We start from the raw sequence: 21,409 nt of genomic DNA, 5'->3' as shown, positions 1-21,409 counted from the left end.
CAAAATTCAAAAGATAATAAGGATCCATTCAAAAGGATGTACAGGGACTGTAAATTTCCCACTCTCCCTCCTGTATCTGGCTTCTGTTTGATACTTCTATGTATCTTTCTAGAGATATTCTATACGTATTGTAATTTAGTCAGTTTTCAGGTAAAAGAAAGGAAAAGTAATCATGTTAGGAAAAGATATGATTATAGATTTCTTTGTTTTAGATGCCTGAATTATTCTAACTTGTTTCTTTCATAAGCTGTAATAACTGTGATTAAGTAAGGAATGTAAATGGTGTACATGTCTGTTTTGTCCTTAGGTTTTCAGGGCACTTAGTGTGATGTGTTCATCAGCAATCTTCCTTTCCTTCTCGAAGTCTTCACTTACTTTGGGAGAATTTAGAACTATTCCTGTCTCTGGCATTTCCCCTAGACCATTACCTATTGTAATTTGCTAAATGGTTTTCTCAACCACTTAATTTAGTTCATCAAAGAAATACTTACTTGGGTCCCAGCAGTTCAAAATTGAATAAAATATTGTCTCTGTTCTCTAGGAGCTTATACATTAAATTGTATAATGTAGTCAGAAAAAATGTAGGCAGCAAAAGCAATGGACTGCAGCCCTGGAGGGGGTTTTAAGGAAAGGTATTAAAGTGCTTTAATATCTCCTCCTGGTGGGCTGCCGTCTGTGGGGTCGCACAGAGTCAGACACGATTGAAGCGATGCAGCAGCAGCAGCAGCAGATGAGAATTCGGGGACTGAGAAGATATATATGGGGATATACAGGCTGTATTCTAGAAATATTGCGAGGTAATATTATCAAGAACTTATTTACTGGTTAAGTGTGATATAAGTTTAGATGGAAGAACCTGAGTCCCAGATTTCAATCTTGGATAAGTTTATGCCAAGATACCCTAGGTATTTAGGGGAAGATGATCACTTCAGTTTTGGAAGTTTAAAGTGCTTGTGAAACATGCAAGCAGACATATCCCTTAGACTCCTGGATATGCGTGATGGGAGTTTTGAGAAGGCGGCAGGGCTAGGGACACATTTATGAATCTTCTGCATATTGGTGTTGGATAAATCAAGGGAGTTGAAGAGATTACTCAGAGAATGTAGTGTGAGAAGAGATAATCTGCAGAACCATCAACAGTTAAAGGCAGGAAGAAGAAATAATCTTTACTGGAGACTGAAAAGATAGTCTTCAAGAGATCAGGAGAATTTATTGTCCAGGAAGGCAAGGTGAGGGTGGCAAGGTGAAGAGCTGGAGAGGTCAAGTGACAGAAGGGCTGAAAGAGTGTCTGTTAGATCTGGCCATAGAGGGTCAGTGGTGTCTTTGGTAAGACCAGTTCCATTTTGGAAGTTGAATGTTCTGAATGTGCAAGTGGATTATTTGTGCTGAGTTTTTTTTTATGGTTAACCTAGTTCCACTGTCAAAAACTCACATGCTATCAGGGTCCAGCAAATAATATAAATGAGTGAAATGGGCTGAAGTGAATAGCTCACCAACAGTTCCCATTTGTTAATACAGTGTTTCAAAAGGGGCCAGATTTTGGGGGGCTTTCTCTTTTCAAGTTATAAAATTGGTAAGTAAAATCAAAGGAGTTAAAAGAACACTGAGATAAAAAAAGGAATGTGCTGGTGAATGAAACATTCATAAGCTGTGTTTGACCTCTTAGTCTTTGTTTATGATTTAATTATAGGTTTGATGTGCTAGTAGTTACCTAAATGCTTTGTTTTACTTAGGGTGTTCAAAAAGAAGAAAGAGAGAAATACCAGAGGTTATTGGAGCGACTTAAAGAAGGTGGTCATGGAAATTGTGTTTCTCCTATAACTTCAACTCATCAAAGGTAAAGATGAGCTAACAAGATAAATGCTTTGCCAGACAACTTTTTTTCTTATTTTTGTAGAGGGGATTGTTGGGAAAGGCTTGTTGAAAAAAGAGATTAATACTGAAAGCAGGAGCCCTATAATTTGAACATTGTATCTAGTGATGGATTATATAGAACAGTGGTTTTACAAAATATAATTTTCTGTTTCCTTTAGAGTCCTTTGTTCAAGTGAACTGTTACATGAAACTCTGATATAGAAAAGTGAAATCATTGGTTGAAGTTGGATTCCCAGGGAGCAGAGTGTTTTTTCAGCCTCCCTAACACACACATTTCTCACAATCTCTGTCTTCCTTTCTCCTCCTCTTCTCCCCTGCCTTTTCCTCCCTTACCTCCCCTTATTCCTCCCACCACTGCCTCTAAAGACACATTGTCCCTAAGGCATCTTAGTGGATGGATCTTAGCACAGTTGGAAACTCTCTACTCTACAGATAAGATTAAAGTCACCCCAAGTCATAAGAAATGTTCCTTGTAAGACTACATGTTACTTAAATGTGCTGAGTCCACAAAATAGTTGAGAATGGTACAAGGAATTGATGTCTGGCCTTTTATTTCTCTGTAGAAAGGGGACAAAGATTATGTGAGCTCAGGATTGAGGTCTACTTGATAATTCTAGTAAGTGGTGTGAGAATACACAGAGGGGGATCCCAGAGATTATGTAACAATAAGTTGAAAAAGTCACAAGACTATCTAGCTTGTTGATTGCAGAAATAACAAGGGATTATTTGGAAATTTTAACTTTAGTTGTGAACTTCAAAACAATGCTCAGTTTAGTCAGTCAAAATGTTCCTGTTTTTTTCCATTTTGACTACCCACTGTTGGAAGCAGCAGGATGAACTATTGGTTTTGTCATTCGGCTTTTAATGTGTTGTTTTGGGATGCATTTCAGTATATCATTTAAAATCTTTCATTTTTTAACTTGGGTATTATCATTCTGAGATTTTTCAGTCAAGGTGGCTTTGGGAATTGAAAACATCCAGTTTTATGGTAGAGAAACTGGAGGTTAGGTATCTTGGCTGGAATATTAGAATCAGGATCAGACTCCTTTTATCCTGGTCTCAGATGATACTATATTGTGATCTCTCTCTTGTGAGTTGACATTTCAGGGTAATCAGTAACTCTTGTCTAGAGAAGTTTGCCAGGTAGAGACAGTGAATACTTACGATAGATTTTCCTTTTATATCTGATCTTCACTTTTTGTGTTTCTAAGTTCTCAAAGAAGTCAGATGGACACATTAAAGACCAAAGGCTGGGGGGAAGAGCAAAGTCATGGAGTCAAAACAACTCAGTTTGTTCCAAAGCAATGTGAGTTCCCAGATTTAGCCCTATCTTAATACCCTTAATATGTTGAACTTAGTTCAAAAGCATATAAAATTGAAAAATGTAATACTATTGAAAGATGGTGTACCAAACTTTAAAACATTGTCAGACCCCAGGCTGTTGACTTACCCAGTACTAGTAATTTAGTAAGAAAACTATTTCAAGTTAAAGCTGATCTATAAAATAACCTCTTATTTTTCCTAGCTCCTATATTGTAGCATATATTTTGTGAGCCTAAAATTAGTTTTGTTGTATTCCTATATTAATATCCTTGTTTTTTTCCACTTGCTATTCACTAAATAACACTAAGTGATAGCTTACTAAATAAGCAGATGTTAGCCGGTTTACACTAAAGATTATATGTAAAGGAGAAAGAGATTTATGCAGCATTTTTTAGCAACTTAATTTGTATAAACACTAATCTCTTTGGAATCCATTTTAGCATTTCAGTGTAAATGAGTATTTTCATACTTTGGAGACTAAGGTGAAATGCTAGCTATATGATTGATTAACAAAGGAAACACTTTTTTTTTTTTTACCATTCTCACAGATAGAGTTGTTGAAACAAGGGGACCTCTGTGTTCAGTGAGAAGTGAAAAGAGGTACACCGTTCGGTTTATTCTAACTTCTCTTTTGACATATTTTCTTTCTTTCTTTTTTTGGCCGCACTGCTCGGCTTGTGGGATCTTACTTCCCCACCCAGGTATTGAACCCGTGACCCCTTCAGTGGAAGCGTGGAGTCTTAACCACTGGACTGCAAGGAAAGTCCCTGACATTATTTTCTTACTTTATAAACTGTATTTAAGAGTAACCACATCTGTGAAACTGTGAACTCTCCTCAGCTCTGGCAATCAGTCAGCATATGTGGGTATATAGGTAGCTCTTGTGTAAGATGCCCACCCTAGCTTGGGAGGGTGCCCTTCTCTCCTAGACGTTAGGGGTTGGGAGGCATCAGTGAGTGCTGCTGAGATAAGACTGTGAGTGTGGTGGGTAGTTCTAGTGACCTAGTGATCAGCATCTCAAGTATATGAACAGTGAAGGCAGTTCTCTGTGCCTTAGGATTTTAGTTGCTGGTCCATTTATAGCAGAGTATGGTAAACTGTGGCCCATGGACCAAATCTGGTCTACCTGTTTGTAAGTACATTTTTATTGGACACAGTCATGCTCATTCATTTACATGCTACGTAGGGCTGCTTGAAAACAACAAAGTTGAGATGATATGACAGAAACCAAAAGACCTGCAAAGCCTAAGATACTTATGAGCTGATCCTTTTTAGAAAAATTTTGCTAACTTTTGGTTTAGAGGACTGTATAAACTCAAGGCAATATTTGTTACTAATTATTAAATCTTATTTCTAAAACTAGTTTAATGTGTACCAGATTAAAATCATCCAGTCTGTAATTTCTCAGTTTTTTTCCTCAGGTGTTCAAAGGGGAAAATTTCTGATACAGAAAAGACAGTTGGAATCAGACTAGAAAATGAATGTGTAAGTAGAAACCTCAGTTAAATTTTATGCCTTTGCTTCTTTCACGTGACTTACATTAAAATTTTGGTGCCCATGAAAAATAAGAAAGATGATATTTGTTACTTTAATTTCTAATTCCATTATTTTGCTTGAAAAAGCAGCAAGCATTGAAGATACACACCTTTGGCTTTCTTCTAAGTTGCCAGATTTTTATCTCTGTGCAGTAGCCACCTTTGTGAGAGAGACCAGCTTGGCTCCATCTCAGCCCTTATCTGTGTTGCCTGGCTTCTTTTGGAGATTTTTTTTAAAACCGTACATCTTTGTGCTGTGTGCACTAAGTTGCTTCAGTCATGTCCGCGTCTTTGCGACCCCATGGACTGTAGCCCACCAGGCTCCCCTGTTCATGGGATTCTCCAGGCAGGAATACTGGAGTGGGTTGTCATGCCCTCCTCCAGGGGATCTTCTGGACCCAGGGATTGAATCTGCGTCTCTTATGTCTCCTGCATGGCAGGCAAGTTCTTTATCACTAGCGCCACCTGGGAGGGAAGCCCATACATCTTTAGGGAAAATATTTGTTTAGGACTTTTCAGATTCAAGATTTCATATTTACTTGAAACTATTACAAATCTTCTTACAAATGTTGAGTTTTAAGCCAGCTTTTTCACTCTGCTCTTTCACCTTCAAGAGGCTCTTCAGTTCCTCCTCACTTTCTGCCATAAGGGTGGTGTCATCTGCATAACTGAGGTTATTGATATTTCTCCCTGCAAAAACTTGATTCCAGCTTATGCTTCATCGAGCCCAGCATTTCACACGTACTCTGCATATAAGTTAAATAAGCAGGGTGACAATATACAGCCTTAACATACTCCTTTCCCAGTTTTGAACCAGTCCACTGTTTTTATACTAAGAACAAGTTTACCTAGTATAAAAATAGCAGTGGTTTATTTTTATTTATTTATTTATTTTAATATACAATTTTTATTATTTATTTTTAGCTGTGCTATGTCTTCATTGCTGTGTGTGGGCTTTCTCTAGATGTAATGAGCGGGGCCTACTCTAGTTCTGGTGCTCTGGTGTGCAGGCTTCTTATTGTGGTGGCTTCTCTGTTGCCGAGCAAGGCTCTAGGGTGCTTGGGCTTCAGTAGTTGTGGCTCACAGGCTCTGGAGCATGGGCTCAGTAGTTGTGGCACAGGGGCTTAGCTGCCCTGAGGTATGTGGGATCTTCCTGAACCAGAATTCGAACCCATGTCCCACGCATTGGCAGATGGATTCTTAAAACCACTGGATCACCACGGAAGTCCACCCGTGGTTTATTTTGAGTGATAGGATTAAGGGTCATATATTTTGCTTTTTTAAAGTTTTTCAATATATCTTTTGACTATATTATTTTTAGTTGAGATAAGTGAAAATAATTTTCTTGCTGCTGCTGTGGCTAAGGTGCTTCAGTCGTATCTGACTCTGCGACCCCATAGACAGCAGCCCACCAGGCTCCTCTGTCCCTGGAATTCTCTAGGCAAGAACACTGGAGTGGGTTGCCATTTCCTTCTCCAGTGCATGAAAGTGAAAAGTGAAAGTGAAGTCTCTCAGTTGTGTCCGACTCTTAGCGACCCCATGGACTGCAGCCTACCAGGCTCCTCCATCCATGAGATTTTCCAGGCAAGAGTACTGGAGTGGTTGCCATTGCCTTCTCCAAATTTTCTTGCTACCTCCTGGGAAAATGATGAATGTTCTGTTTCATGGTTTATAATTGAGGTGTCTTGTTTGTGAACCTTAGGTCTTGAAGTTTTTATTTCCTCTTGTAGGGACAGGCAGATAACGCTTTTTGTACTTTACTCATTTGGGGATTTACTAATTCTCTTTTCTTTCAAAATAATGGTGCTGTTTTATATTTCATGTTTTATGTATGTGTATATATACAAATATCAAACATGTCAGTAGAATATGGGAATTTTTTTTAACCAGAGGAGGGGACTTCAGCTGGAACCCGACCTGTCTGAAGAAGTGTCAGCCCGACTCCGCCTGGGTAGTGGAAGCAATGGCTTACTCAGGAGGAAAATGTCAATACTTGAGACAAAAGAAAAAAATTGCTCAAACAAAGAGAGGGATAAAAGGACAGATGATCTTCTTGAACTTACAGAGGTAGTGTTTCTTATGTTAATCAAATAAGAGGCATGTTTTTAAATAACCTTAGTTATTCAAGGCTTGAGTGCATGTTTTGTTTTGAGGAGTTTCTCCAGGCTAGGGAATGTATGTGTGAAGGAAATCAGGCCCAAGGGCAGGTCGATACACTGATCATTCAGTTCAGTTCAGTCGCTCAGTCGTGTCCGACTCTTTGGGACCCCGTGAATCGCAGCACGCCAGGCCTCTCTGTCCATCACCAACTCCCGGAGTTCACTCAGACTCATGTCCATCGAGTCACTGATGCCACCCAGCCATCTCATCCTCTGTCGTCTCCCCTTCTCCTCCTGCCCCCAATCCCTCCCAGCATCAGAGTCTTTTCCAATGAGTCAACTCTTCGCATGACGTGGCCAAAGTACTGGAGTTTCAGCTTTAGCATCTTGATCTGTAAAAGTGGCCTAAGGGATTAGATTAATTTCAGCAAATGTGAGTGGACAGAATTATCACATATCTTGGAATATAATGGATTCTTTGTAGATTCTTTTTCTAAGCTTAAAGTATTTTGAGTTATGTAGTATGAGTTTGACATTACAAAGAGATTTGTTGCAGTTTTTTTGTTTTTGTCTTTTTAACATTTTATTTTATTTACTTATTTTTGGCCGTGCTGCACAGCTTATGGGATACCAGTTCCCCAACCAGGGTTGGAACTGAGACTCTGGTAGTTAAAGTGCTGAGTTCAAACCACTGGACTGCCAGGGAACTCCCCTTCATTGCAATGTTTGCTAAGTGATTATGGTTCTCTAAAATGCCCCTTTGATTGATCATTGTACAACAAATAAGTAAAAACTTGTAGAAAACAAGGAAATGAAGGTAGTTAAAAATTCTCATTTTAAAAGTGAGCCCATATTTTGTCTCCTCCATTGTTGTCTTAGCATATGTCCAATTAGGTGATTATCTATTGAGCACTTTTTATGTATTGGGCATGCAGGTGGAGAGAAAGATCCATAAAGTTGCAAAATTGTGTAGAGTGGTAGAGAAAGCAGAAGTGAAAATATTTGGATGAAAGTTTCTAGTTGGTTTGTAGATTCAGGCTTATAGCATAAATTTATGTTTATCTGTGTAGTTCTTTAGAAAAATGATGCCATCTATTCAATAAGGACTCAGTTGCCAGACTGCTGCCTAGTTTTCTAGTTTCTGCTTATTCTCTTCACATCAGAAATGGATAGAATGATCTCTTTGATGCCCTAATTTTATTACTTTGATTTTTTAAAATCAAGGTTCAGGAGATAGTTAGGGAAAGTATGAAAATGCTTTTATAGTGTTGTGAAATGAGAACAAAGTTCAGGAGTTAGACACTTCCTGGTTCAAATCTTGGCTCTGTTTTTTAATCATCATATGACTCTGCATGTAACCAAAATTCTCTGAGGTTTACCTCTTCTATAATGGTAATGGTGACATTACCAAATGGTGACATTACTATTATTGGTGTCACCAATAATGGTGATAGTACTTTCCCCACAGATAGGGATCAATGATGCACTTCAAGCATCTGGTACGTGCTTGGCTCATGGTGCTCAATAAATGGTAGTAGGATAACTGAGACTATACTTCAAACACTTTTACCCAATAACTTTTTCTAGCAGCTAATAATTGGGCTAGCATTTCTTATAACCATTAGTAAGACTGCTTTGTGGTCCTGAATTAAAATCTTTTTATCCTTTAATTTAGTAGGTCTTCGATAGTTTTTCTTAAGGGTCAAGTATTACAGAGATGAAAAGCTTTTTTCAATCTCAGACTTTCAGAATCTGATAATGGTTCTTTATTAAAGTAACAACCTCTGGACTTTATAATTCAGGACATGGAAAAGGAAATCAGTAATGCTCTAGGGCATGGCCCACAGGATGAGATCCTAAGTAGTGCTTTCAAATTACGAATCACTCGAGGAGATATCCAGACCTTGAGGAACTATCACTGGCTCAATGATGAAGTAAGTTGTCTTTTTTTTTTTTAACCCCTTGGACTATCATTATGCTTAACTCTTTTCTACCTGCAACATCGTGGTTTCTACACAGAAGGGATTGGTAAGGCAGCTTTAGTTTACCTAAAACAAACACATCTTAAACCTTGAAAAGATAGTTAATTCTGATTGTTTGCTGCCTTTAATTAGCAATGTTTCCCTCTTCTGCCTCTGCTTTGTTTCATCTACATCTTCATTTATTAGTGACATTTTTATGAACCCTGGGTGCAACTGATAAATGGAAGGAAGCAGACAAGTGATCATTTATTTTAGATGAATTCTTACACGAGCCATATGTGTTTCTTTATTTCATTTGAGTGATAAGTATAAAAATTTGCCTAATTGTCTTGTATTGTTACATCTTCACCTAAAGCTAGGTGTTAGTTCTTACCAGTTTTCTGGTTGATCCTTTACCCAGCTGTGCAGCCCCCTGCATTTTCTCCCTTTGCCTTCCTTTCCTCTTGCCATGACTCATGGCATATAAACACATTCTTGTAGAAGTAGAACATTTCTGTTTCATATTATAAATGCAATATGTTTATTATAAAAAATTTAGAAAATATAGGAAAAGTGAAGGAACAATATTATCATTCAAAAGTGGCACAGCTCTCTTGTAATAATCTATAATGGAAAAGAATCTGAAAAAGAATATATGTAGAATTGAATCACTTTGCTATACATCTGAAATATTGTAAATCAACTATATTTCAATTAAAAATGATTAAAAGTACATATTTCTATGAAAACAAAAAATGGCACAACTCAAAAGCAAACAAAATAACTATTGTTTTGGTGTATTTCTTTCCAATGAGTTTTTAAAAATTGAGGTATAATTTATGTAAAATTCACTTTCAGTTAATATTTCTGCATGTTTTATGTGTGGTGTAGTTACATACACCTTTTAGTTGTTGCAGAATTTCTCCTTGAGTTCTTTCTCTTGGCTCTCTTACTCATATGCCTCAGAAGTACAATCTCATTCCTTCTTAATCCATCCCATTTTACACTGATCATTTTTTGCTTTCCATCTTCTGTCATAGATAGCCCTTTTATCTTCTGTCCCTTCCCTTAGTGTCTTATTTCTAATTCATCCTACTCAGGTAGAAATCGAGTTTTGATAATATACTTGCCATATTCCAATGTTTACTCTCTTCGTATTATAGGTCATTAATTTTTACATGAATCTCCTGGTGGAAAGAAATAAAAGGCAAGGGTATCCAGCACTTTATGCATTCAGTACTTTCTTCTATCCGAAATTAAAGTCTGGGGGTTACCAAGCAGTGAAAAGATGGACCAAAGGGGTCAGTCTCTTTGAACAGGAACTAATTCTGGTGCCTATTCATCGGAAGGTACATTGGAGCCTGGTGGTAAGTTGAGAGGCTTAACTGTTGGAGTTTGGATAATGACTGTTTTGTTAAAAGCAGGAATACCTCAGTAATATTCCAGTCTTGGTTACGGGCCACCACTGTAAAGTAAATATCTCAGTAAAGTGAGTCACATCAATTTCTTGGTTTCCCAGTGCTTATAAAAGTTAAGTTTACACTGTAGTCTGTTAAGTCTGCAGTAGGATCGTATCTAAAAACCAATGCATATAGCTTAATTAAAAAATACTTTATCAATTAATACTTTTTATGCTAACCATCACCTGAGCCTTCAGTGAGTTGTAATCCTTTCACAATAGTAGCATCAAAGACCACTGTTCACAGATCACTGTAACAAGTATAGCAGTGATGAAAAGTTTGAAATATTTTGAAGAATTACCACGATATGACACACAGACGTGAAGTGAGCAAATAAACACTTCCTGTTAACACTTCAGTGTTAGAAAAATGACACTGATAGACTCGCTCAATGCAGGATTGCCACCAGCCTTCAATTTGTGAGAACTACAGTATCTGCCAAATACAATAAAATGAAGTGTGCCCGTAATGAAGGTGACTCTTTTCTGTCCACTGAGAGTCCAGTAGTATATGTTAAAGGCATACTCTGTAGAGTCGTATCTTAGTTCTTTAATTGAACAGTTTTGAAAGCTAGAAGAGTCTGTGTAGTGGAGGAGCTTTCAGTTTTAGTAGAAAAGAGTGTGAGTACACATGGGTTATTTTGTTACTTTTGTTTAGAAGATGATAACAGGTTTATTGTACAAGTATAAAGAAAAAGGCAAAAAACCCTAAAAACCCCAGAATGCAGCTCATCACTCTGAGAGGACCACTAATGTTTTGGGGAATAAGTTTCTAGGCCTTTCTGTAGGAATAGAAAAATATAATTTTATATGCCTGGAGCTCATGTCATCTGTGATGTTTTATGAACAATGTGTCTTAGAAATCCACTCATGTTGGTACATATATTGATGTTTAAAAGATGCTTTTCTTTTTAGAAATAAAATTCTCCTTGTTATGGTTGTTTCTGGATGTTGCATTTTTCCGTTATAGGCTATAGACCTAAGAAAAAGGTGTCTTAAATATCTGGATTCTATGGGACAAAAAGGCCACAGGATCTGTGAGATTCTCCTGTAAGTAAAGGCTGAAAGCTTCACTGTTGCCTCAGTATACCCTTCGTTATGTGGTCTTTCTTCTGTTTAATCCTTGGAAGCTCTGGTGTACTGTAGTCTAATGTGTAGTGAGGGCTGTCTTCTCCGTTGTTCAGGACTTGACTTGTATCTGTCTTTTTGTCTAAAAATAACCCCCAAATCAGATCTTTACTGAGAAATCTTATATAATTGCATCATTGAAAACAAATTTGTCATATGTAAAATGTATCCTGTTAGAATCCTGTGATTTGAATTAGATTTCTCTGGGGTTCATACACTATTCTGAATGTTGTAAAGAGCTGTCAGCTGGGGAGAATTAGTTCTGTCAATTTCTTAAGCCCATTCATTCATGTCCCTGTGCTTTCCATGAAAGTTGGGTTCATCTCTTAGAATCTGGAGGTAATTTTTAAGTTAAACATATGGTTTGTAGGCAGCTATTTCAATAATAATTGCTAGAAACCTGCCTTTAAAGCATAGCCACCTATTAGCTGTGTAAAGAAGAAGATAAGAATTTCACAGGGAGGAGGCAAAGCAGTGAAATGAGTCTATTTTGAACCCCTTATGGTCACTGGAAGCAAATGCAGGTTCCAGGTTTTAATTTTAATAAGGATACTTGAGTAGGGAACTTGTTAAATGAATGATATGAAGAAAAGTTGTTAACAGTAATCAGTTCTTGGTTATATTATTTAGTATAAAGATCCTTGTTATATATGGGTGTTGAATAAAATACCCATAAGAATAAAAAATGTAGGGAAGTTTAAAAAATTTTTTAAATCGTAAGATACACCAAATTGTCTATAAAGCAGTTATTTCCTTCTAGTCTTTTCTGCTTAAGATGTATGTAAATTGTGTATACATACATACATGTGCACATACATGTACACACATATTATCACATACTTAAAAATGTTTTCATTGGATTCATATGCAGAATTTTATATGTTGCTTATAACAGGATACAAAAAAGACCTTTCTTTTATAACATTCATACTTTTGTTTCCCCTCTGTCTTTTTTTTAATATATAAAGAGTTTAGCTTCTTTGGGCATCTGAAGCCCTCTCCCTTTCCTGATGCCTTTAGTCCAACTTCTCTATTTTTTTCATTAACACCTCCCCACTCCAAATTTTTAAAAAATTTTTCCATGACAATAGAAAATAATGAATAGCCTTTTTTGGTTTTTGGGTTAAGCTTTAGATTGCTACCTTCTCAGAACCAGTTTCCACCTCTTTGGGAGTGATATTGGTGCTCCCATGTAGAGCACATGCCCTGTTAGCACTTACCTCTTAGATGCAGGTTAGCATGAGAACAGAGATGCCTAGGTTAAATTTGATATCCCTTTGGCGATTTGGATAAAATTAATTACTCTCAGTACTTAAGTGTATAGTCACCTAGGAATGAGGAAATTCTCTTACATAACCGCATGCCATTATCACACTTCAGAAGATTGACAATCACTAACGTGTAATATGAACTCCCAGGTGGCGCAGTGGTAAAGAAGCTGCCCGCCAGTGCAAGAGATGCGGAACATGCGGATTTGATTCCTGGGTTGGGAAGATCCCCTGGAGAAGGAAATTAGCAACCCACTCCAGTATTCTTGCCTGGAAAAATCCCATGGACAGGGATTTTTCCTGTCCACGGGGCCACAGAAAGTTGGGCATGACTGAGCTGGGGGGCTTTGGTCCTTGGGGTCACAGAGGGTTGGACATGACTGAGCACACATGCACACACACATGCACACACATGATGTGTAACATAGATTCATGCTGTGACACCATCAGATACTACAGCTTTTGCCCCATAATCCAGGAAGTCAGTCAGGATTCATGCCCATACTTAATGTCTCTTTAGTCTCCTTTAGTTTAGCCTTCCTTTTTTTTTTTCCCTATGGCAGTGCCCTTTTTTTTTTTCTTTTAAAGCCTCCAGGCTAGTTGTTTTAATGTATCTATTATTAGTGAGTAAAAATAAATGAAGTACTTTTTTCTTTCATTAGAATAAAATGTGTGCTTTAAAACGGAGTGGAGGAGAGAACTAGAAGACAAACAGCAAATCATTAATAAAAAATATTTCCAGAGTGGTTATTATGAGGTCTTTTACATTTTACACACTTTGTTTTAACTTTTAAAATATAACCTTGTATAATTTTTATAATCAGAAACAAAGTAAAATGTAAAAAGCCAAAAACAATCATATTTTAAAAATCTAACAGGTGGATTTGAGAATGGCACTCTGTTAAACATCACAGTGTCTTTATAATTAGAATACTAAGTGTCCACAGGGATTCATCAATATATGTCTTTGCTGTTTTTTCAGTCAGTATTTACAGGATGAAAGTAAGACCAAAAGAAATATTGACCTGAATCTTTTAGAGTGGACCCACTACAGCATGAAGCCACAGGTGAATGATGATCTTTGTATTTCAAATACTTTGTTGCATTTCCTGTCAGTAACATATTATTTTGACTTGGCTTTCTTCCTCCCCTTATTCATCCTTATGCATTCATTCTCCTGGGGTGTATGTCCTAAAAATGATCTAAATCTTTAGAAATTCACTTAACCAAGATGTTTGCTTTTAAGCCTTGATCTTGTTTCTTAAATTATAAAGGTTAAATATCTGCTAGCATGACTCAAAAATTGAAGAAGATAAAAAAAAAGATTCAAGTCAGATACTTTTCTTGGTTGGCATTAATGGGATCTTCAAGTTCTTGTTCAAAACTTATCTGAGAAATTTGTATATTTATATCTTAAGGGTTCCATTCTGTGAGTCCTCAACAATCAGGCGTGTTTTTTGTGAATGTGCTTTGAATCTTGTCAGATTTGAATCTCATTCCAGGTTTAAAACTGCATACGTTGTTCAGTCCTAATGGCTCCTTTTTAAAGGAAGCTACATGAGTTCAATTTTAGCCCTAATCTATGTGAAATGGCTCAGTTCTTTTTATCCAAAAGCAGTTTCATTTCTAAGTTGAATAATTAGAAGAGTAAGTACTGAAATTTCCTGAGGAGAGCACAGAAAAGAGTTTGTTAGGATGAATAATTGTGTTCTGGAATGGAAAATGTAATAAAACAAATGCTCTGTAGTGGAATCTATAGTTCTCTGCATTTGGATAGTGGAATCTGTAGTTCTCTGCATTCTGTGAGAGATGCTGGGCTCAGGAGAAAAGTTTGAGGTACCTACCATATGTATGCATTTTCAGTCTTTTCCTTTTTACAATAATAATTTGTGTTTCTTTAAATCTAAATTGAGTTGTCATCTAATATGTTTTCCCGCAGTGGAATTAGACTCACTTATACTCTTATTCTTCTTATGCTTATACTCTTGTGCTCCTTATAATTGACAAAGTGTGTAAGGGGCTGGCCAGCATTAGGGCAACACGAATTTGGGAATGTGTGAGTTTGCTTCACCTGGCTTGGAATCCAGCACCTTTGGTTTATGATGCCCTTGAGTTGTGCTTGCAAGCAGTAAGCTCTTTTGTTTTTTCAGGACAGAACTGTGCTCTTAAGACAAGATTTCCTGATTGGTTAAAGCCTTTCAAGAGGCTTTTTCTTTCTCCTGCTTGCAGCTGTGGGGGTCCAAAGCAGTTCAGTTCAGTTCGGTCACTCAGTCATGTTCGACTCTTTGCAACACCATGGACTGCAGCACGCCAGGCCTCCTTGTCCATCACCAACTCCCAGGGTTTACTCAAGCTCATGTCCATTGAGTCGGTGATGCCATCCAACCATCTCATCCTCTGTCGCCCCCGTCTCCTACCTTTAATCTTTCCCAGCATCAGGCTCTTTTCTAGTGAGGCAGCTCTTCGCATCAGGTGGCCAAAGTATTGGAGTTTCAGCTTCAACATCAGTCCTTCCAATGAATATTAAGGGCTCATTTCCTTTAGAATGGACTGGTTGGATCTCCTTGCAGTCCAAGGGACTCTCAAGAGTCTTCTCCAACACCACAGTTCAAAAGCATCAATTCTTTGGCGCTCAGCTTTCTTTATAGTCCAACTCTCACATCATACATGACTACTGGAAAAACCATAGCCTTGACTAGACAGACCTTTGTTGACAAAGTAACATCTCTGCTTTTTAATATGTTGTCTAGGTTGGTCATAACTTTCCGTCCAAGGAGTAAGCATCTTTTAACTTCATAGCTGCAGTCACCATCTGCAGTGATTTTGGAGCCCCCCAAAATAAAGTCTGCCACTGTTTCCACTGTTTCCCCATCTATTTGCCATGAAGTGATGGGACCAGATGCCATGATCTTTGTTTTCTGAATGTTTAGGTTTAAGACAACTTTTTCACTCTCCTCTTTCACTTTGATCAAGAGGCTCTTTAGTTCTTCACTTTCTGCCATAAGGGTGGTGTCATCTGCATATCTGAGGTTATTGATATTTCTCGTGGCAATCTTGATTCCAGCTTGTGCTTCTTCCAGCCCAGCGTTTCTCATGATGTACTCTGCATAGAAGTTAAGTAAGCACGGTGATGATATACAGCCTTGACATACTCCTTTTCCTATTTGGAACCAGTCTGTTGTTCCATGTCCAGTTCTAACTGTTGCTTCCTGACCTGCATACAAATTTCTCAAGAGGCAGGTCAGGTGGTCTGGTATTCCCATCTCCTTCAGAATTTTCCACAGTTTATTGTAATCCACACAGTCAAAGGCTTTGGCATAGTCAGGAAAGCAGAAATAGATGCTTTTCTGGAAATTTCTTGCTTTTTCCATGATCCAGCGGATGTTGGCAATTTGGTCTCTGGTTCCTCTGCCTTTTCTAAATCCAGCTTGAACATCTGGGAGTTCATAGTTGACATACTGTTGGAGCCTGGCTTGGAGAATTTTGAGCATTACTTAACTAGTGTGTGAGATGAGTGCAATTGTGTGGTAGTTTGAGCATTCTTTGGCATTGCCTTTCTTAGGGATTGGAATGAAAACTATGTTTTCCAGTCCTGTGACCACTGCTGAGTTTTCCAAATTTGCTGGTATACTGAGTGCAGCACTTTCACAGCATCATCTTTTAGGGTTTGAAAGAGCTCAACTGGAATTCCATCACCTCCACTAGCTTTGTTTGTAGTGATGCTTCCTAAGGCCCACTTGACTTTACATTCCGGGATGTCTGGCTCTAAGTGAGTAATCACACCATTGTGATTATTTGTGTCATTAAGATCCTTTTTTATATAGTTCTTCTGTGTATTCCTGCTACTCTTCTTAATATCTTCTGCTTCTGTTAGGTCCATACCATTTCTGTCCTTTATTGAGCCCATCTTTGCATAAAATGTCCCTTGGTATCTCTAATTTTCTTGAAGAGATCTCTAGTCTTTCTCATTCTATTGTTTTCCTCTATTTCTTTGCACCGATCACTGAGGAAGTCTTTCTTAATCTCTCCTTGCTATTCTTTGGAACTCTGCATTCAAATGGGTGTATCTTTCCTTTTCTGCTTTGCTTTTTGCTTCTCTTTTTTTCACAGCTATTTGTAAGACCTCCTCAGACAGCCATTTTGCTTTTTTGCATTTCTTTTCCATGGGGATGGTCTTGCTCCCTGTCTCCTGTACAGTGTCATGAACCTCCATCCATAGTTCATCAGGCACTCTGTGTATCAGATCTAGTCCCTGAAATCTATTTCTCACTTCCACTGTATAAACATTAGGGGTTTGATTTAGGTCATACCTGAATGGTCTTGTGGTTTTCCCTACTTTCGTCAATTTAAGTCTGAATTTGGCAGTACGAGTTCATGATCTGAGCCACAGTCAGCTCCCAGTCTTGTTTTTGTTGACTGTATAGAGCTTTTCCATCTTTGGCTGCAAAGAATATAATCAGTCTGATTTCGGTGTTGACCATCTGGTGATGTCCATGTGTAGAGTCTTCTCCTGTGTTGTTGGAAGAGGGTGTTTGCTATATCCAGTGTGTTCTCTTGGCAAAACTGTATTAGCCTTTGCCCTGCTTCATTCTGTACTCCAAGGCCAAATTTGCCTGTTACTCCAGGTGTTTCTTGACTTTCTACTTTTGCATTCCAGTCCTGTATAATAAAAAGGACATCTTTTTTGGATGTTAGTTCTAGAAGGTCTTGTAGGTCTTCATAGAACTGTTTAACTTCAGCTTCTTCAGCATTACTGGTTGGGGCATAGACTTGGATTACTGTGATATTGAATGGTTTGCTATAGAAACAAAGAGATCATTCTGTCATTTTTGAGATCGCATCCAAGTACTGCATTTCGGACTCTTGTTGACCATGATGGCTACTCCATTTCTTATAAGGGATTCCTGCCCACACTAGTAGATATAATGGTCATCTGAGTTAAATTCACCCATTCCAGTCCATTTTAGTTTGCTGATTCCTAAAATGTTGATGTTCATTCTTGCCATCTCCTGTTTGATCACTTCCAATTTGCCTTGATTTAGGGACCTAACATTCTAGGTTCCTATGCAGTATTGCTCTTTACTGCATCAGACCTTGCTTCCATGACCAGTCACATCCACAACTGGGTGTTGTTTTTGCTTTGACTCTGTCTCTTCATTCTTTCTGGAGTTATTTTTCCACTGATCTCCAGTAGCATTATTGGGCACCTACCGATCTGGGGAGTTCCTCTTTCAGTGTCCTGCCTTTCTGCCTTTTCATACTGTTCATGGGGTTCTCAAGGCAAGAATACTGAAGTGGTTTGCCATTCCCTTCTCCAGTGGACCACATTTTGTCAGAACTCTCCACTATGACCTGTCCATCTTGGGTGGCCCCACACAGCATGACTCATAGTTTCATTGAGTTGGACAAGGCTGTGGTCCATGTGATCAGATTGGTTAGTTTTCTGTGATTGTGGTTTTCAGTCTGTCTGTAAACATTCTCCCTCTGATGGAGAAGGATAAGAGGCTTATGGAGGCTTCCTGATGGGATAGACTGACTGAGTAGTAGTCTTAGTTTTCTGGCTAGGAAAGAAAAGTCAAACTCTGCAGTGTTGAAATAGGTTAGTTGTATTGTAAGCATATTTCAGCAGTGGCCACAGGACTGGAAAAGGTCAGTTTTCATTCTAATCCCAAAGAAAGGCAATGCCAAAGAATGCTCAAACTACCGCACAATTGCACTCATCTCACACGCTAGTAAAGTGATGCTCAAAATTCTCCAAGCCAGGCTTCAGCAATATGTGAACCGTGAACTTTCAGATGTTCAGACTGTTTTTAGAAAAGGCAGAAGAACCAGAGATCAAATTGCCAACATCCACTGGATCATGGAAAAAACAAGAGAGTTCCAGAAAAACATCTATTTCTGCTTTATTGACTATGCCAAAGCCTTTGACTGTGTGGATCACAATAAACTGTGGAAAATTCTTCAAGAGATGGGAATACCAGACCACCTGATCTGCCTCTTGAGAAATCTGTATGCAGGTCAGGAAGCAACAGTTAGAACTGGACATGGAACAACAGACTGGTTCCAAATAGGAAAAGGAGTACATCAAGGCTGTATATTGTCACCCTGCTTATTTAACTTATATGCAGAGTACATCATGAGAAACGCTGGACTGGAAGAAACACAAGCTGGAATCAAGATTGCCGGGAGAAATCTCAATAACCTCAGATATGCAGATGACACCACCCTTATGGCAGAAAGTGAAGAGGAACTCAAAAGCCTCTTGATGAAAGTGAAAGTGGAGAGTGAAAAAGTTGGCTTAAAGCTCAACATTCAGAAAACAAAGATCATGGCATCTGGTCCCATCACTTCATGGGAAATAGATGGGGAAACAGTGGAAACAGTGTTATTTTGGGGGGCTCCAAAATCACTACAGATAGTGACTGTAGCCATGAAATTAAAAGACGCTTACTCCTTGGAAGGAAAGTTATGACCAACTTAGATAGCATATTCAAAAGCAGAGACATTACTTTGCCAACAAAGGTTCATCTAGTCAAGGCTATGGTTTTTCCTGTGGTCATGTATGGATGTGAGAGTTGGACTGTGAAGAAGGCTGAGCGCCGAAGAATTGATGCTTTTGAACTGTGGTGTTGGAGAAGACTCTTGAGAGTCCCTTGGACTGCAAGGAGATCCAACCAGTGCATTCTGAAGGAAATAAGCCCTGGGTTTTCTTTGGAAGGAATGATGCTAAAGCTGAAACTCCAGTACTTTGGCCACCTCATGCGAAGAGTTGACTCATTGGAAAAGACTCTGATGCTGGGAGGGATTGGGGGCAAGAGGAGAAGGGGACGACAGAGGATGAGATGGCTGGATGGCATCACTGACTCAATGGGCGTGAGTCTGAGTGAACTCCGGGAGTTGGTGATGGACAGGGAGGCCTGGCGTGCTGCAATTCATGGGGTCGCAAAGAGTCGGACACGACTGAGCGACTGATCTGATCTGATCTGATTTGAAGCATATTTCTAGTTGAGCCACCCTTAGCTCTTTTCAATATTTATAAATTCCCCTGAAACAGTTCTGACTAGAATTCCTATTCCTGGTAATAAACCTTCTTTCACTTCAGTTTATATGAGAGGTGAGAGATGGAAATCTCACTTTGCTTTTCTCTTTCCTTCTAAAAAAACATTTTCTATGTGGGTCACATACACCATGTTGTGGGTTGAGTTTTTATACCACATAAAGACTAATTGTGTTTCTGTGTGTGTCTTTGTGTTTGTATAATAGCAGATTGAACATTTACCTTTATAATACTGTTTATCCACAGTAATGTTTTGGAAAAGTCAAAGGAGTCTGATGAAATTTCACCCCTTTCTCTCTTCTTTTTTTGTAATTATAGGAGATTCCTCAACAGTTGAATGGGAGTGATTGTGGAATGTTTACTTGTAAATATGCAGATTATATCTCCAGGGATAAACCTATCACATTTACTCAGGTAAGTGAAGCCCCCTCCTTATCCATTTACTTATTACTAAACAAGGTAAACTCAGAGCATGTTACCTATGCTTGGCTTACATTAAACTCTTAATCATGGTAGCTGTGCTGCTATTCTTGCTGTAAACCTTGGCCGTAGTCCTGCTCTTGCTAACATCAGGTTTGTCACTGTATGTTTTCTCTTTTATCCTAGTCGTTGGTGACCGTTGGGACAATTTTCATATCTCTGAACTCCAGTGTTGACTGGTTCTTGAGTATTACTGATAGTTTTACCCAAAGAAGGAGGCATGTTAGAATATTTAATAGCATGGAGAAATCAGGCCTCATGAGAACCTAAGTTGCAGGTGTAAGACAGAGCTATGAATGCTTATTTTCCCTTCTGTTCTGATAATTTTTGGTTCTCCATAAATTATGGAGAACTCTGCATTTGAGTGGAAATTCAAATATGTTGGGAACTGTTGAGAATTTATGTTAGTAATAGTGGATTCTCAGTCTTTTTCCAACTAAGGGTAACCTCCTTTAAAAAATAGCTTGCTTTAACAGACCTCATTTTGATAGCTACCACATTGTACATATTGGATAATAGGACTAATATTAATCCCATTCCAGTTTTTTGAACAGAATGCACTAAGGATCCCATGCTGAATTGATAAAATTGGTTAACGTCAGCAGTTTTACTACGAATAAATGTGCAATATTTTTACTACATGTTTTGAGCTATTACAATAATTTTCAAATCCATGTGTTAAGACTTTTTAGGCCTCTCCATACTATTTTATAGGAAAATGGTATATCCAGATACTTAAAATGAAACACTGGGAGTACCTCAAGGGTATAGACTTCTGATTTCATCAGAAGAGTCATAGGTGATTTTGGATTTGTTTTGCTTGTTTTTGCTTTGAAAGTTGGCCCATGTGATGATTATCAGTTAAAGCAGAATATTAAGCAAAGGATTTCATTTTTTGATGCTTCTAAAGAGATCTTCCCGACCCAGGGATTGAACCCGGGTCTCCCTCATTGTAGGCAGACACTTTACCATCTGAGCTACCAGGAAGTCCTCTAAGTAACAAGGAGTTATTTATTATTTGACTTAAGATTTGAAGGAGAGAAGTTGCTATTTGAACAGAATTTGCAATGGAAAACATTTGATATAGCAGAAACTTGTAGGCTTATTTTTTCTGTATTTAAATAGAGTTCATGTTTTTCTCATAAGAAAGCAAAAAACGTCCATTTTAGAATGGTTTGAAAATACAGATAAGTAAAGAAGTTACTTTTTGTGCTACCACTTAGC

General features: G+C 38.2%; 1 protein-coding gene across 4 annotated transcripts in view; it reads left to right on the top strand.

The window, feature by feature from the left end:
• Positions 1-21,409, top strand: part of SENP2 (SUMO specific peptidase 2) — a 35,035-nt gene that overhangs the window by 12,029 nt on the left and 1,597 nt on the right. For 2 of the 4 annotated variants that reach the window (XM_059885927.1, XM_059885929.1), the window contains exons 7-16: positions 1,734-1,837; positions 3,087-3,181; positions 3,900-3,958; positions 4,621-4,683; positions 6,624-6,800; positions 8,635-8,766; positions 9,957-10,160; positions 11,223-11,302; positions 13,631-13,715; positions 20,024-20,119. In XM_059885927.1, coding sequence (XP_059741910.1) covers positions 1,734-1,837; positions 3,087-3,181; positions 3,900-3,958; positions 4,621-4,683; positions 6,624-6,800; positions 8,635-8,766; positions 9,957-10,160; positions 11,223-11,302; positions 13,631-13,715; positions 20,024-20,119 — 1,095 coding nt within the window. Of the gene's footprint in view, positions 1-1,733; positions 1,838-3,086; positions 3,182-3,746; positions 3,799-3,899; positions 3,959-4,619; positions 4,684-6,623; positions 6,801-8,634; positions 8,767-9,956; positions 10,161-11,222; positions 11,303-13,630; positions 13,716-20,023; positions 20,120-21,409 lie in introns of all 4 variants that reach the window. The other 2 variants (XM_015471928.3, NM_001191360.2) reach the window with 1 other exon arrangement.

This window comes from Bos taurus, chromosome 1 (assembly GCF_002263795.3).
Source record: "Bos taurus isolate L1 Dominette 01449 registration number 42190680 breed Hereford chromosome 1, ARS-UCD2.0, whole genome shotgun sequence".
Taxonomy (NCBI): domain Eukaryota; kingdom Metazoa; phylum Chordata; class Mammalia; order Artiodactyla; family Bovidae; genus Bos; species Bos taurus.
Note: the sequence above shows the minus strand (reverse complement) of the source record. Positions and strands in the feature narration are given on the sequence as shown.